We start from the raw sequence: 12,520 nt of genomic DNA, 5'->3' as shown, positions 1-12,520 counted from the left end.
CTTCACTCCAGCCTCACAACTCTTCAATTAATTCAGCCTCAGGAAGATTTGTTTTGGACAAAAAAAAAAAAAAAAAAAAAGAAAGCAGCTACATTTATTCTTCACTAAAATATCACAAGAACAGTTTCCATCCCACATATTATTCTTTTTCTCTGGAACCTCTTTAGCCAGGCCCCCACAGCACAAACCACCCTCAGCACCACCATCTTCCATGTTTCTACTAGTTTGGCCCACTAAACAGTGCTTAAAGCATTTACTAACCCAAAGTCCAAATTCCTCCAAACAAAAGGGTTGGCAGACCTATCACAGCAATATCCCAGTCCCTGGTACCAATTTGTCTTAATGAGGTTTCCCATGAAACCCCATGATCAAAAAGCACATTAGGGAGGAAAGGGTTTATTCAGCTTATACTTCCACAGCACTGTCTTATCATTGAAGTCAGGACAGGAACTCAAACATGACAGGATTCTTGAGGCAGAAGCTGATGGAGAGGCCATGGAGGGATTCTGCTTACTGGCTTGCTCCTTATGGATTGCTCAAGCTGCTTTCTTAGAGAACCCAGGACCATCAGCTCAGGGATGGCACCACTGGATCTCATGGAGGTATTACCTCAACTGAGGCTTATTTTTCTATGATGACTCTAGATTGTGTCAAGTAGACACAAAACCAGCCAGTTTAGGGGGTGCCTTAGTTAGGGTTTTACTGCTGTGAACAGACACCATGACTGAGCCAAATCTTATAAAGGACAACATTTAATTGGAGTTGGCTTACAGGTTCAGAGGTTCAGTCCAGTATTATCAAGTCTGGATCATGGCAGCATCCAAGCAAGCATGGGATAGGAGGAGCTGAGAGTTCTACATCTTCATCTAAAGGCTGCTAGAATACTGGCTTCCAGGCAGCTAGGATGAGCCCACACCCACAGTGACACACCTACTCCAATAGGCCATACCTACTCCAACAGGGCCACACCTTCTACAAGTGCCACTCCCTGGGCCTCCAATATACAAACCATCACAGGAGGAAAGAAAGGAGGAGAAGCCCTTAAGGAAAACATGGGATATCAACCCCTGGTTTCTACATATGTGCACATAACAATAGTAACTTCTTTATATTGGGGTACCACTCGGTCAAGATTGATACAAAATTAATTTCTTAGGAGTACAAAATCAGGCACATATTCTGAATTTCTTCAAGAGGCAGCTTTCAAACCGTTTAAAACATTCAAAAATAGGCTGGAGAGATGGCTTAGTGGTTAAGTGCACTTGCTACTCTTACAGAGAGAAGATCTGGCTTTGGTTCCCCGTGCCCATATATTGGTTTGAAACTATAACTCCGGCTCTAAGGGATCCTCTTCTCATCTCCAAGGGTATCAGTCATACAGGTGATGTCATACACAGGCAAACCATATAAATAAAATTTAAAAATTAAAAAACAATGTAAGTCAATAACATGCTGTCAGTTAAACTTTTTTGTTACTATTTAGGAGAGCTCAAATTTTCAATAACTTAAACTATCCTACTATGTCCCAGCTCTTCCCAGGAAGGACACCTAGTTAGTTCTGAGTAATCCTAATATGTACTTGTGGGAGATTTTGACGTTCACTAGAGTTGAGTTTATCAGAAATGTTGTCATGAACATTTATCAGGCACTTACAGTTGTTGTCTATAGAACGTTTTTATGAGCCTTAAGTGAGAAGACAGTTTTCTACATGTAGGTAAATATTCATACATAAAATTAAAAATTAAAAAATCTTTTGAAAAGTAAAAGATGCAAGCTGAGGAGATTACTGTTATTAAAATACTTGCAGTGAAATCACAAGCCCTTGAGTTTGTGTATCCAATGTATGTGTAAAAAGCTGGGCATTCTCATAATGAGGAGAGATGGAGACAGGAGGATCATAGGTGCTTGCTGGCCAGACAGTCTAGGTGAATCTGGGGGCACCAGGTTCAGTCACCAGCACTGAGATTTTTGTTGTTTCTGCAGGTGGCAGTCTGAGCTCAAGACCAAATATTTTCAGTGCAAAGATTTTTTTGTAGAGTTTCTTTGTTTGCCACTGTTGCAGTCTTCAACAGAGGGCCCCTTTTAAACAACCTTAGAAAGGAAGTCTGATTGCTATGAGCATCTTAAGAAAGGTCATCCTTAAAGGGGTGGATTTGCTCCAACCTCTATCCTGAGTCCTGTTGAGCACTGTTGTTCTGTGCCTGGTATCCAAATTCCTGAAAAGATGCCACCATATCCTCTTCTGGGTAGCTGGAATTATGTTCTGTCATCTAGTTAGGAAGATGAAACTGAGCTCTTGGACACCAAATCAGAAAGAAGTTAGTACCAATTTTTTTTTTTTTAACTTTTTACAGTATTTCAAGATTAGCCATAAGGCTTTACAGACCAAAGAGTCATTTGCATGCTGACTCTTACTCGTTGGAAAACCATCCTTATGGTTGAGTTCAACCAAATATTTAAATGGCAAGTCTTTTGATTTGCATTTCAAGTCCTTCCAACATGCATAGCAGCACATAGTCCATAAAGCATGCTGCTGCATGACAACTTGTGGTGCCTTTTCCTCTAATAATTTTTCTCATAGACTTTTTTTTTTTTTAACTTTTATTTATTGGAGTGCAAAAGGCATGCTTGTGCCACAACACTCATATAGTGGTTAGAGGACAACTTGTTTTGATTCTATTCTATCATGTGGGTTTGGATAATTGACCTCAGGTCATCAGGCTTACACAGTAAGCGCTTTACCTACTGGTAATCTTGCTGGCCCTGGCTGGTTGAGTTTGGAAACAGGTATACACTCTTTAGTCCCGGCTACCCTAGAACTCACTGTGTAGACCATGTTGGTCTCAAAATCACAAAGATCCACCAGCCTCTACCTCAGTACTGTGATTAAAGGTGTGCACAATTACCCCGGCCTCCTGCATTCTTTTAAATTGAGAAGTCTTATCCTTACTAATTCCTTTGGCAGTTTGAGACAGAGTTTCTCTGTGTAGCCCTGCCTGTCCTGAAACTTTTTGTAGACCAGGTTGGCCTTAAACTCAGAGATCCTATTGCCTCTGCCTCCCGAGTGCTAGGATTAAAGCCATGTGTCACTATGATGAGATACATTTTTTGAGACAGGTTTCACTCTGGCAACTTTTGGCTGGAACTTACTTTATAGACCAGGTTGACCTCTAATTCCTAGAGATCTGTCTGCTTCTACCTCCCACATGCTTAGATTCTGGCTTTTAAAAAAGTCCCTGCTCAGGGATCTTCTTGTCTTCAACTCCTCAGATGTAGGATGATAGGCTGGTGCATGGCCACTGCACCTGGCCTTTTGTGTGATGCTGTGAATTGAACTCCAATCCTAATGCTTATGTGTCAAGTACCTAATCCATTGAGCCATCTTGCCAGCCACTTAACTAATTCTTAGCTCAGATTTTTTTCTCTTCTGCTTTTGTCTTACTATACTTTTATAGATAGGATGTCTACTACAGTATTGAATCAAAGTGGTAATAGCAAGTATCCTTCTTTACCTAATTCTCATTTTAAATAGAAGGGTTTGAGGCAATTGTATGAGCTTTTATTCCTTATTAGATTAAGTACATTTTCTGTATTTCTAGTTGGAGTAAAATTGATGAACTTAGCAGATGTTGAATTTTATCAAGTCCTTTTCAGAGCCTGGTAGGATGGCCATGTATCTCCTTCTTTGAGTCAGTTAATGTGATAAGCTAGACTGACTTTGCTGTCCAATGCCACAGTTAAACTGAACTTGACACAACCTTTGTACCTACACACTTTATTTGCATCTGTGTCCATGAATTAGATTAACTTTTTTTCTTAAGTTCTGGTGTTCATATTGCTAGCCTCATAAAGAGAAAATCAGATTTAAGATGGCCACCACCTACATTCCCTTACCTACCTCCTTTACCCCAATTATGGTTGCTATTATCTTCTGTGAGTTTATTATCTACAGCCCTAGCCCTTTACCACATAAAAGGTAAGCTTTAGTAAGACCAAAACTTTTATATTTACTGTTGTGTTCCCTGGGTCCTATACATTGGCTTGAAGTATAATGAGCACTTGAATTTTGCTTGTTGGGCTAGGCATAGTAGTCTATGTACTTCTAGCATTTAAGAACAGGTTAAGTTTGAGGCCAGCGTGATCTTAAATAGTTTCAGACCAGCCAGAGCTGTGTAGTGAGACCTGTCTCAAACAGTAAGCTAGAATTTGCTAATTGGATGAATAAGTCTTTTGGTTTTTTAAAATATACATTTATTCAGTTGTGCCCATAGTGTGTGTATTACTTTGTGTTTCCATAATGCTGTTTTACAGAATATTCTATCTGCAGCTTGCTATATAGACTGTAAGAACATAATTTTCATAGCTGTCTTATATTGTATAATAGAACATAGCATACCTTACCAACCCATTACCTAGTGTGGGGGATATATAGTTATTCTAACCTTTCTCTGTTATAAATTATACAAGATAACTCTTAAAGAATATTGGGTTATGGAGGTGGATAAATGGACAGGAAGATTGAGATAAATGTTGCATAAAATGAGGCAGAGCCACAAGAGAGAGCAGGTCTAATGGCTTTTGAGTATCTGATGGACTGCCACTTTCCATTGAACTACAAATATCTGGCATTTTCTGCTTCTGCAGCTGGTGGTGGGCTCTTTCCCACCAGACCTTAATGAGGAAACCCTTGCTATTTCTTATATATATGGAATTTATTGGGATGACTTACAGGCTGCATCCAACTAACCAAACAGTGACTAGCTGTGAATGGGAAGTCCAAGAATCTAGTAGTTGCTCAATGCCACAAGGCTCCGTGTGTTTCAGCTGGTCTTCTGTATAAGCTGGAATCCTGAAGTAGATTCCAGCAGATGTGCTGGCAAGTCAGTACAAGCAGGCAAAGAACAAACCCTTCCTTTTCCCACCATCTTTATTGTAGGCATCCAGTGGAAAGTATGGCCCAGGTTAAAGGTGTGCCTCAAAATCTGTATTAAAGGCATGTGTCTTCCAGCCTCAAGATCTGGGTCACGAGTGTGCCCCCCATTTCTGGATTGTAGTTCATTCCAGATATAGTCAAGTAGACAACTGGGAGTAGCTATCACAGATGCTTATAAAGCCAGAACCCACAAGGCCATTTCCAATTGGGAGCAAGTATATATCCTGATGTACTTCCTGCCTATGTACCTGCAACTGCTCACAGGATGTGCAGTTGGGGCAACCAACCTTGTTTACATGAACAACAGCTCCGAACTTTCCAGAAAGTCATCTGTCCTTGGGCAGATGGGCTTATAAGTTAACTTTAGCTCTTAGAGACAGCAAGCAAAGTCCATTCTGCTGTTCTTGGAGTGGTTTTTGAATGTAGCGCAGACCATATGTTGTTGCCTGTGCTTCAGAGATTCCATATCTACAGAAATACTAGCTTTAGCATAGTGAAGTTGAAGATACTATATGCAGACTGTCCATGTTCTCCAAAACTTCTCTCTATGCCATGTACTTTCAAAATTCTAGTTTTTTATTCTCCATAGTAACATTCTGCGAATTCACTAAAGAGAGGTGATCTGTAAAGGGAAGGGGAGAGGGAAGAGGGTTTAACAAAGCCACAGGAGTCTAGGTAAAGGAAGCCTTGGTAAAATAACATACATCTTCCAGAAGTAGGTCATCATGGTAGTCAACACACTGTTTCAGCAGCTAGCTGGAAGAACAGCAGAAATATTTCGATTTTGCTTCCTTGGTTACAGTGAATGATTGTACACTTGACCTTCAGCAAAGCAAGGTCACAGAAAGGGTATCTCTAAACAACCTTGTATGGTATGGTAAATTGAATCTGCACAGCAGAGTTTGAAGGCTATCCACCAACCCCTGGCTGATTTGGTGGTTACTATGGCTTGGCAAGTTGCTGAAGAAAAAAAATATATAAATAAAGCCTTTGGGAACAATTGGCTGTGTGTGTGCATGCGTGTGTGTGTGTGTGTGCGTGTGTGTGTGTGTGTGTGTGTGTGTGTGTGTGTGTGTGTGTGTGTGTGTGTGTGTGTGCAATGCATGCTCTCAAGACTGTGTTTGCATGTTTGCATGTTTGCATGCACGGGCACACTGGTGGGGTGGAGAGGAATAGAAGAAAGCAAACCAGTGGAGCAGCACAGGAATCTTCTCTAGTTGTACTTGTATATGTGTGAACATGCAGAGCAGGGGTGGAGGAGTGGTGCTCTCTCTAAGCATTGTATTTCAGTAGAAATTGGTTTCCAAAGCTGAAATGCACAGTATTTAGAACTCAGTTGTATATTTGGAAGAATCTAGCAGGCTTTTTTCTTTTTAGAAACTAGTGTGGCAGGTAATTCGCCTATGAACAAGAGATTATGAACCAAATTGCAATTAAATATCATACCATTTTACATAATTGTGAGATAGAGTTGTTGGTTTTGTTTTTTTTTCAGTTTCAAGACAAGATCTCCTTTGGCACCCACCTAGCCTGAACTCATGATCCTTCTGCTTTATAGGTGTGTGGTGTGTGTGTGTGTGTGTGTGTGTGTGTGTGTGTGTGTGTGTGTTTTCACCTATGTTGTTTAAATTTGAGCCTTTAAAGGCTTCTAGTGCTGAACTTGTAGGTCATCAAGAGAGCAAAGCTCATCAGCTGGACTGAGAACTTTCCAGTCCTTTGTGTTACACAGGAGTTGTCCTGGTTAGCTTTTGTCAAGTTGAGAAGGAACTACAGTTAAGAAAATGCCTCCATAAGAATGATCTGTGGGCAAACCAGTGGTGCATTTTCTTGATTAATGATTGATATGTGTGGGCCCAGCCTGTTGTGGGTGGTACCACCCCTGGGTAGGTGGTTCTGGGGTATATAAGAATACAGATTGAGATAGCCTTGAGGAACCAGCCAGTAAGCAGCATTCCTCCATGATCTCTGCCTCAGTTCCTGCATCCAGGTTCCTGTCTTGTCTCTTGGTGATGTACTATGAGGTGTGAGGTATGAGGTGAAATAAACGTTTCTTCTCTAAGTTGCTTTTAGTCATGGTGTTTATCACAGCAGTGGACCCCCCCAAAATAAAACAGAGGTAGACTTACAGTCCAGAAGCAGCTTATCAGTTCCCCTCTGATGAAACCTGCTACACAGGTGATGCAAACTTCAACATAGAGGGGTCACTCACTACCCAGCGACCCAAATGCCATGGCCATTTGAAACGGATACAAAAGAATATGGTTCTTTTAGCCTAGGCTGCCTGTAGCTTTTAGGCATTTGCATCATTCATTATTTCCCCTGGATGTTAAGAATTCAGAAGTTCCTGATTGAGATTTGTAACATATTAGATTTATTTGCTGATTTTTTTTCTGTACTATGTTTGAACTGTTTTGCTCTATGAAAATCTGCACATTGACTCCATGTTGTGCAGACATTCCTCAAACTTAAATGTTTGTTTTTCAGCAGGTGACTGTGTGGGAAGCAGTGCTGTGCAGTGATGAAAGAATGTGAGAAAATCTGAACTTACATTTTGAGACCCCATCCATGTCCTTGGTTTATGTAATAAACTTCCAAGGGAGGCACTGAGCTGTGCTCACACAATGTCTAATTAGCAGAGTCCAAACTCATGGCTGCAACACAGACTTCTTATTCTTTCCCTAAGATAGCATCGTTCATTCATTAAGCAAGCATTCACTGTATGCTCAGAAGAGAAATAGTCATTGAACAGATAGGGTAGTGCCCTGTGAAGAGTGCCAGTATCCAGGATTGGAGCCTACAGGAGACAAGCCAGTTTGAGAGACATTAAAGGCAGGCTACAGAAACAGGGCTTTAATTAGACTATGGAGATAGCAAAGATGGCCTGTGTGTTGGAAATACATGTATAACTTTAGAAAGAAGTGAAGTTCAACAGCTGCCTGCCTTCACCTTTAAGTCTAAGCTGCAAGCCATGTAAAGGTCTGTGCCCAAACACACCTGTACACCTTCATAACCAACTTTGCACATAGTTTCACAGAATCCTTGAATTGTATTTTGATAGTGTCTTTGTCTTGGTCAGGTTTTATTCCTGCACAAACATTATGACTAAGAAGCAAGTTGGGGAGGAAAGGGTTTATTCAGCTTACACTTCCATATTGCTGTTCATTACCAAAGGAAATCAGGACAGGAACTTACCACAGGGTAGGAATTTGGAGGTAGGAGTGGATGGATACAGAAGCCATGGAGGAATGCTGCTTACAGGCTTGCTTCCCCTGGCTTGCTCAGCTTGCTTTCTTACAGAACCCAAGACAACTAGCCCAGGGATGGCACCATCCACAATGGGCTGGGTCCTCCCTTCATCACTAGTTGAGAAAATGCCTTACAGCTGGATCTCATGGAGGCATTTTCTCAAGGGAGACTCTTTTTCTCTGTGATAACTCTAGCTTGTGTCAAGTTAATACGTAAAACCAGCCAGTACAGTCTCCTCCCATTCCACCTCAAAATGGGTTTTCCCTGTGTAGAACAGTCTGGCCTTAAACTCAGAGCTCCACCTGCCTCTGTCTCCTGAGTGCTGGGATTAAAGGCACATGCTTTTACATAGTCCAGATTTCTTGTTCCAGTCTCTCTACCCACAGTATCCTTGGTTGTTGGGATTATAGGTGACTGCCACCACACCCAAATAAGCATTGCTAGGGATTTGAACCTGGGGGCCCTTTCATACAAGACAAGGCTCTACCATTGACCCACAATCTCAGCAAGTATATGCTTACACAGGTAAAGAAGCCAGATTCCAGAGAGATAGCCTGTACTTGGACCAGACTGCAGAGCTTAAAAACAGCCCAGCTCAGGTTCAGGTATGACATAGGCCCAATGATTGCTGTAGTTTTGTGATTTGAAAATCTTTTCTGGGTCTCTATAAAATATTTTTGAATACACTTGGTTATTTCAAAGACAAATTTGTTAGTGTAATTTATATATAAATTTTAATTGTTAGTGATATATATACACATATGCATATATATACATATATACATACATACATACATACATACATATATATATTCTATTGATTGTAAAACTCAATGAATTATCACAGAATGTTTCCATGTAACTACAACCCAGGTTGAGAATAGGCGGTGTAGAATGTAGCTGACTTGGTAGAGTGCTTGCCTAATTTATACAAAGCACCCATCTGTAATCCCAGTATGTGGGAGGTGGAAGCAGGAAGATCGGACATTCAAAAATTATCCTTGGCTACATAATGGGCTTGAAGCTAGCCCGACATATATGATAACCTGTCTCTGAAGATAGAAAGGGATGGGTTGTTTTGTTCTGGATTCCTTGAATTTTACATGGATTTTAGGACTAGCAGATCAATACATGGAGAGAAAAGAACACCTGGGTTTTCAGCGGGGATGACATTGAATCTGTCAGTTTAGGAAGCAGTGCCTATTAGCATTGTGTTCTGATCTGAACATAGATGTCTTTCTACTTAGGCTGTTTTAATTCTTTCAGTGGTATTTTCTGGGGATTTGTTTGTTTTCTTTTTCTTTTTTCTTTTTTTTTTTTTTTTTTTTTTTGCCTTTTGGGGGATGGAGAAGAACAAGTTCTCACTCTAGTCTAAGCTGGTTTATGCATCTCTGATTGGCCTCAAACAGCAGTCCACTGCTCAAGTTCCTGGGATTACATGTCTGAGCCATCACACCTGGATTGTTTATACTTCGTTAAATTTACTCCCATGTTCTGTTCTTTTTTATGTTATATCATCAGTGAGATTATTTTCTTAATTTTGTTTTTAGATTGCTATTCTCAGTGTATAGAAATGCAGTTAATCTTGTACCTCCAACCTTGGAATTCTGACTAGTTGTAAGGAATTTTTGTGGGTTCTGTAATATTTTTATGTAATAACATTCAATATGCATAATAAAATTTTTTACAATCATGGTATATATCTGCTTCCCTCATCTATCCTTTCTCTCCCCAACCCCCCCCCCTTTAGTTTTTTTCTCTCTCCCTAGTTTCCCAGCTAGGAGTCCTAGTACATTTACACAGTAGCGAAAGCATACCTGGTCTGCTTTCTCATCTTGGGGGAAAACTTTTGTCCTCTATCTTTACCAGATTGGGTGCTTTCTTTGTTTCATTGGTTTTTTTTGGTTTTGGGGTTTTTTTTTTTTCTTTTAAATCATGAAAGGGTGTTATGTTTTTATCAAGTGCTTCCTGTCTGTTTTGTCCATTGAAGTGATCTTGCAACTCTTGCTGAACTGTGATTTTCATGCACTGAACCAGTTTTGCATCCTTTAGGTAAGCTGCACTTAGGCATGCTACTGGATTCAGTTTGCTTTCTTTTGTTGAATTTTTACATCTGTATTTGTAAGATAATTTTCATGACATCTTATAAGATGTTGAGCAATATTGGCCTCACAGAACAAATTAGGGAAATATATTTTAGGGTGTGGGAAACATGCAACCTTTGTATGGCATGATACTGGTTTATGATATACTTTTAATCTAGGAAAATGCTGTCTTCTTACTTCAGGTACCCAGGTGACCACTCAGCACGTTGATCCTCGCCTTTGGTAGGTACTGACTAAGTACGAGAGAGACCCTTGTGTTCATGGTGAACTTTGCCCAACTTGGTTCTGCCGGAATCTAGGAGGTTGCCAAACCTTTCCATAAATGCTGCTCCCAATAACTTTCAGGGCTGTGCTGATTCGTGTCATCCATCCCTTGCAGTGTTGTGAAAGCCTTTCTATTAAAAGTTATCATAAAAAGAGAATGTTACAGCTGACTTTGGAAACAGTAGAAAAACTTCAAATAGAATCTCTTTTAAAAGTTATTCTGGTAGCTTTTTTTAAAAAGGTCATGAAAAGCAGAACTGAGTTGGTTTATCCTGTGTTTTCAACATCAGAAGCAGATATTTAAGATGTTTTCTTAGTACCATCATGGGCAGTATCTCACCATTTCCTTTGCTGTACTGTGTTGACAACATGCTCTTGCTAGGCATGGTTGTGCACACTTGTAATCCTGGTACTTGGGAGGTAGAAACAGGAGGGTCAGTAGTTCAATAGTTTGAGGCCAGCATGGACTTTATAAGACCTTGCCTTAAAGAAAGAAAGAAAAGTGTAGTTCTTAGGAAATCACTGGGTGCCTTCCTAAACCCATGTTCTTATCCACAGGTACCACGTACACAGACCTCTCGGCCGGAATCTCCAGGGATGACCAGCCCCTCCCCGCGCATCCAGATAATTTCCACCGACTCTGCGGTAGCCTCACCTCAGCGCATTCAGGTACTCATGTCGGTTCCACTGGGTTTCTTTACTCTGTCCAAAACCAAACCTGCCTAAGGGATTCACTTCAGAGTATTTACCTCTTGGTACCAAGCACAGTGTGAGCTCAATCATTTAGAAAGCCGCAGGTAAACATTTATATTTGTTTAATTACTTTTAAAGCAAAAGTGTGAACTATTGCTTCAAAATACTGGATGATATACCATTATTTACTTGCTTCCAAATTGAGAGGCAATATATATTTTATTAGGATCAGGGACCCCTTGCTTTTGTAGTCACATCCAGTGCCCCCACTTAATAGGTTTTTCAGTCAGGGCAATTAACAATTTTAATGTTTTACTTTTCTATTTGGAAAATATAGATAATAGTAGATCTTTTAAAAGGCTTAGAAAGGCATCTTATACATAATCATGTTTAATATGTATTATCAATGCAAGGTAACTATTATTACTATTATTAACTATTACTTAAGCAGGGGCAGGGCTGCGAATCTGCCTTTAATCCACTGAATATTTTTCTGTTCTTTTGAACAAAAAGACTTATGGGATTATAGCAAGAAGCTGGGAGGAATGGATAAAGCATTTGCTATTTAACTAACCAGCTAAATCAGAGCACATGAACAGGGATGAGCAACTGAAAAAAACATTTGCAGGTAAAAGCACTTGCCAAGAAACCATGGTGACTTGAGCTCAGTCCCTGAACTAACACAGGAAGGAGGAAAGAACAGATCCTCAAAAGTTGTCCTCATATCTCTACACGGGCACCATGGCATGTATGCAGCTTCATTCATAAACAAATCACACACACACACACACACACACACACACACACACACACACACACACACACATACACAAACTCACAATGATAAATAAGAAAACATTTTTTAAGTTTTCTTTTTCTCTTCCTTTTTATTTAGATTTTGTTTTTAAAAGTAAAATAACTTCTCAGTTGTCAGTGTTAATACAGATGCCTCAGTGGCATCCTCATTCCTACCCATGCTTTGTCAGTGAACATTGCACCTCTGGAGCCTGAATAGAGAATGTAGTTTTAGTATTTCAGTGTATGAGAGCAATGGCTTCTCTAGTAAGGCTGAGACTGAAAGATGTCAGATTAGACCATGTTTAACCTGAATTAAACAGACCTAGGATCCAGTCTAATAACCTAGGGAGAGTTTCTAAAACCTTCTGTATGGTTTCACTGTAGATACAGACTGCAGAAGGATGAACTGTGATAAGGTCTGAACCCCGTAAACGGGTACCAGGAAATGCTAGCAATTGTGCTGTAAGAGTTTTTGCTTGCT

At 40.2% G+C, this 12,520-nt stretch overlaps 1 protein-coding gene across 11 annotated transcripts in view; it reads left to right on the top strand.

Moving 5' to 3' along the window:
* Nr2c2 (nuclear receptor subfamily 2 group C member 2) overlaps positions 1–12,520 on the top strand; it is a 51,418-nt gene that overhangs the window by 18,322 nt on the left and 20,576 nt on the right. For 8 of the 11 annotated variants that reach the window (XM_032906078.1, XM_032906072.1, XM_032906069.1 and 5 more), the window contains 2 exons: positions 10,467–10,506; positions 11,107–11,217. In XM_032906078.1, coding sequence (XP_032761969.1) covers positions 11,146–11,217 — 72 coding nt within the window. In that variant the 5' untranslated portion in view covers positions 10,467–10,506; positions 11,107–11,145. Of the gene's footprint in view, positions 1–8,704; positions 8,785–10,466; positions 10,507–11,106; positions 11,218–12,520 lie in introns of all 11 variants that reach the window. The other 3 variants (XM_032906076.1, XM_032906077.1, XM_032906080.1) reach the window with 2 other exon arrangements.

Source organism: Rattus rattus, chromosome 6 (genome assembly GCF_011064425.1).
Source record: "Rattus rattus isolate New Zealand chromosome 6, Rrattus_CSIRO_v1, whole genome shotgun sequence".
NCBI lineage: Eukaryota > Metazoa > Chordata > Mammalia > Rodentia > Muridae > Rattus > Rattus rattus.
This window is presented reverse-complemented; position numbering and strand designations above follow the sequence as displayed.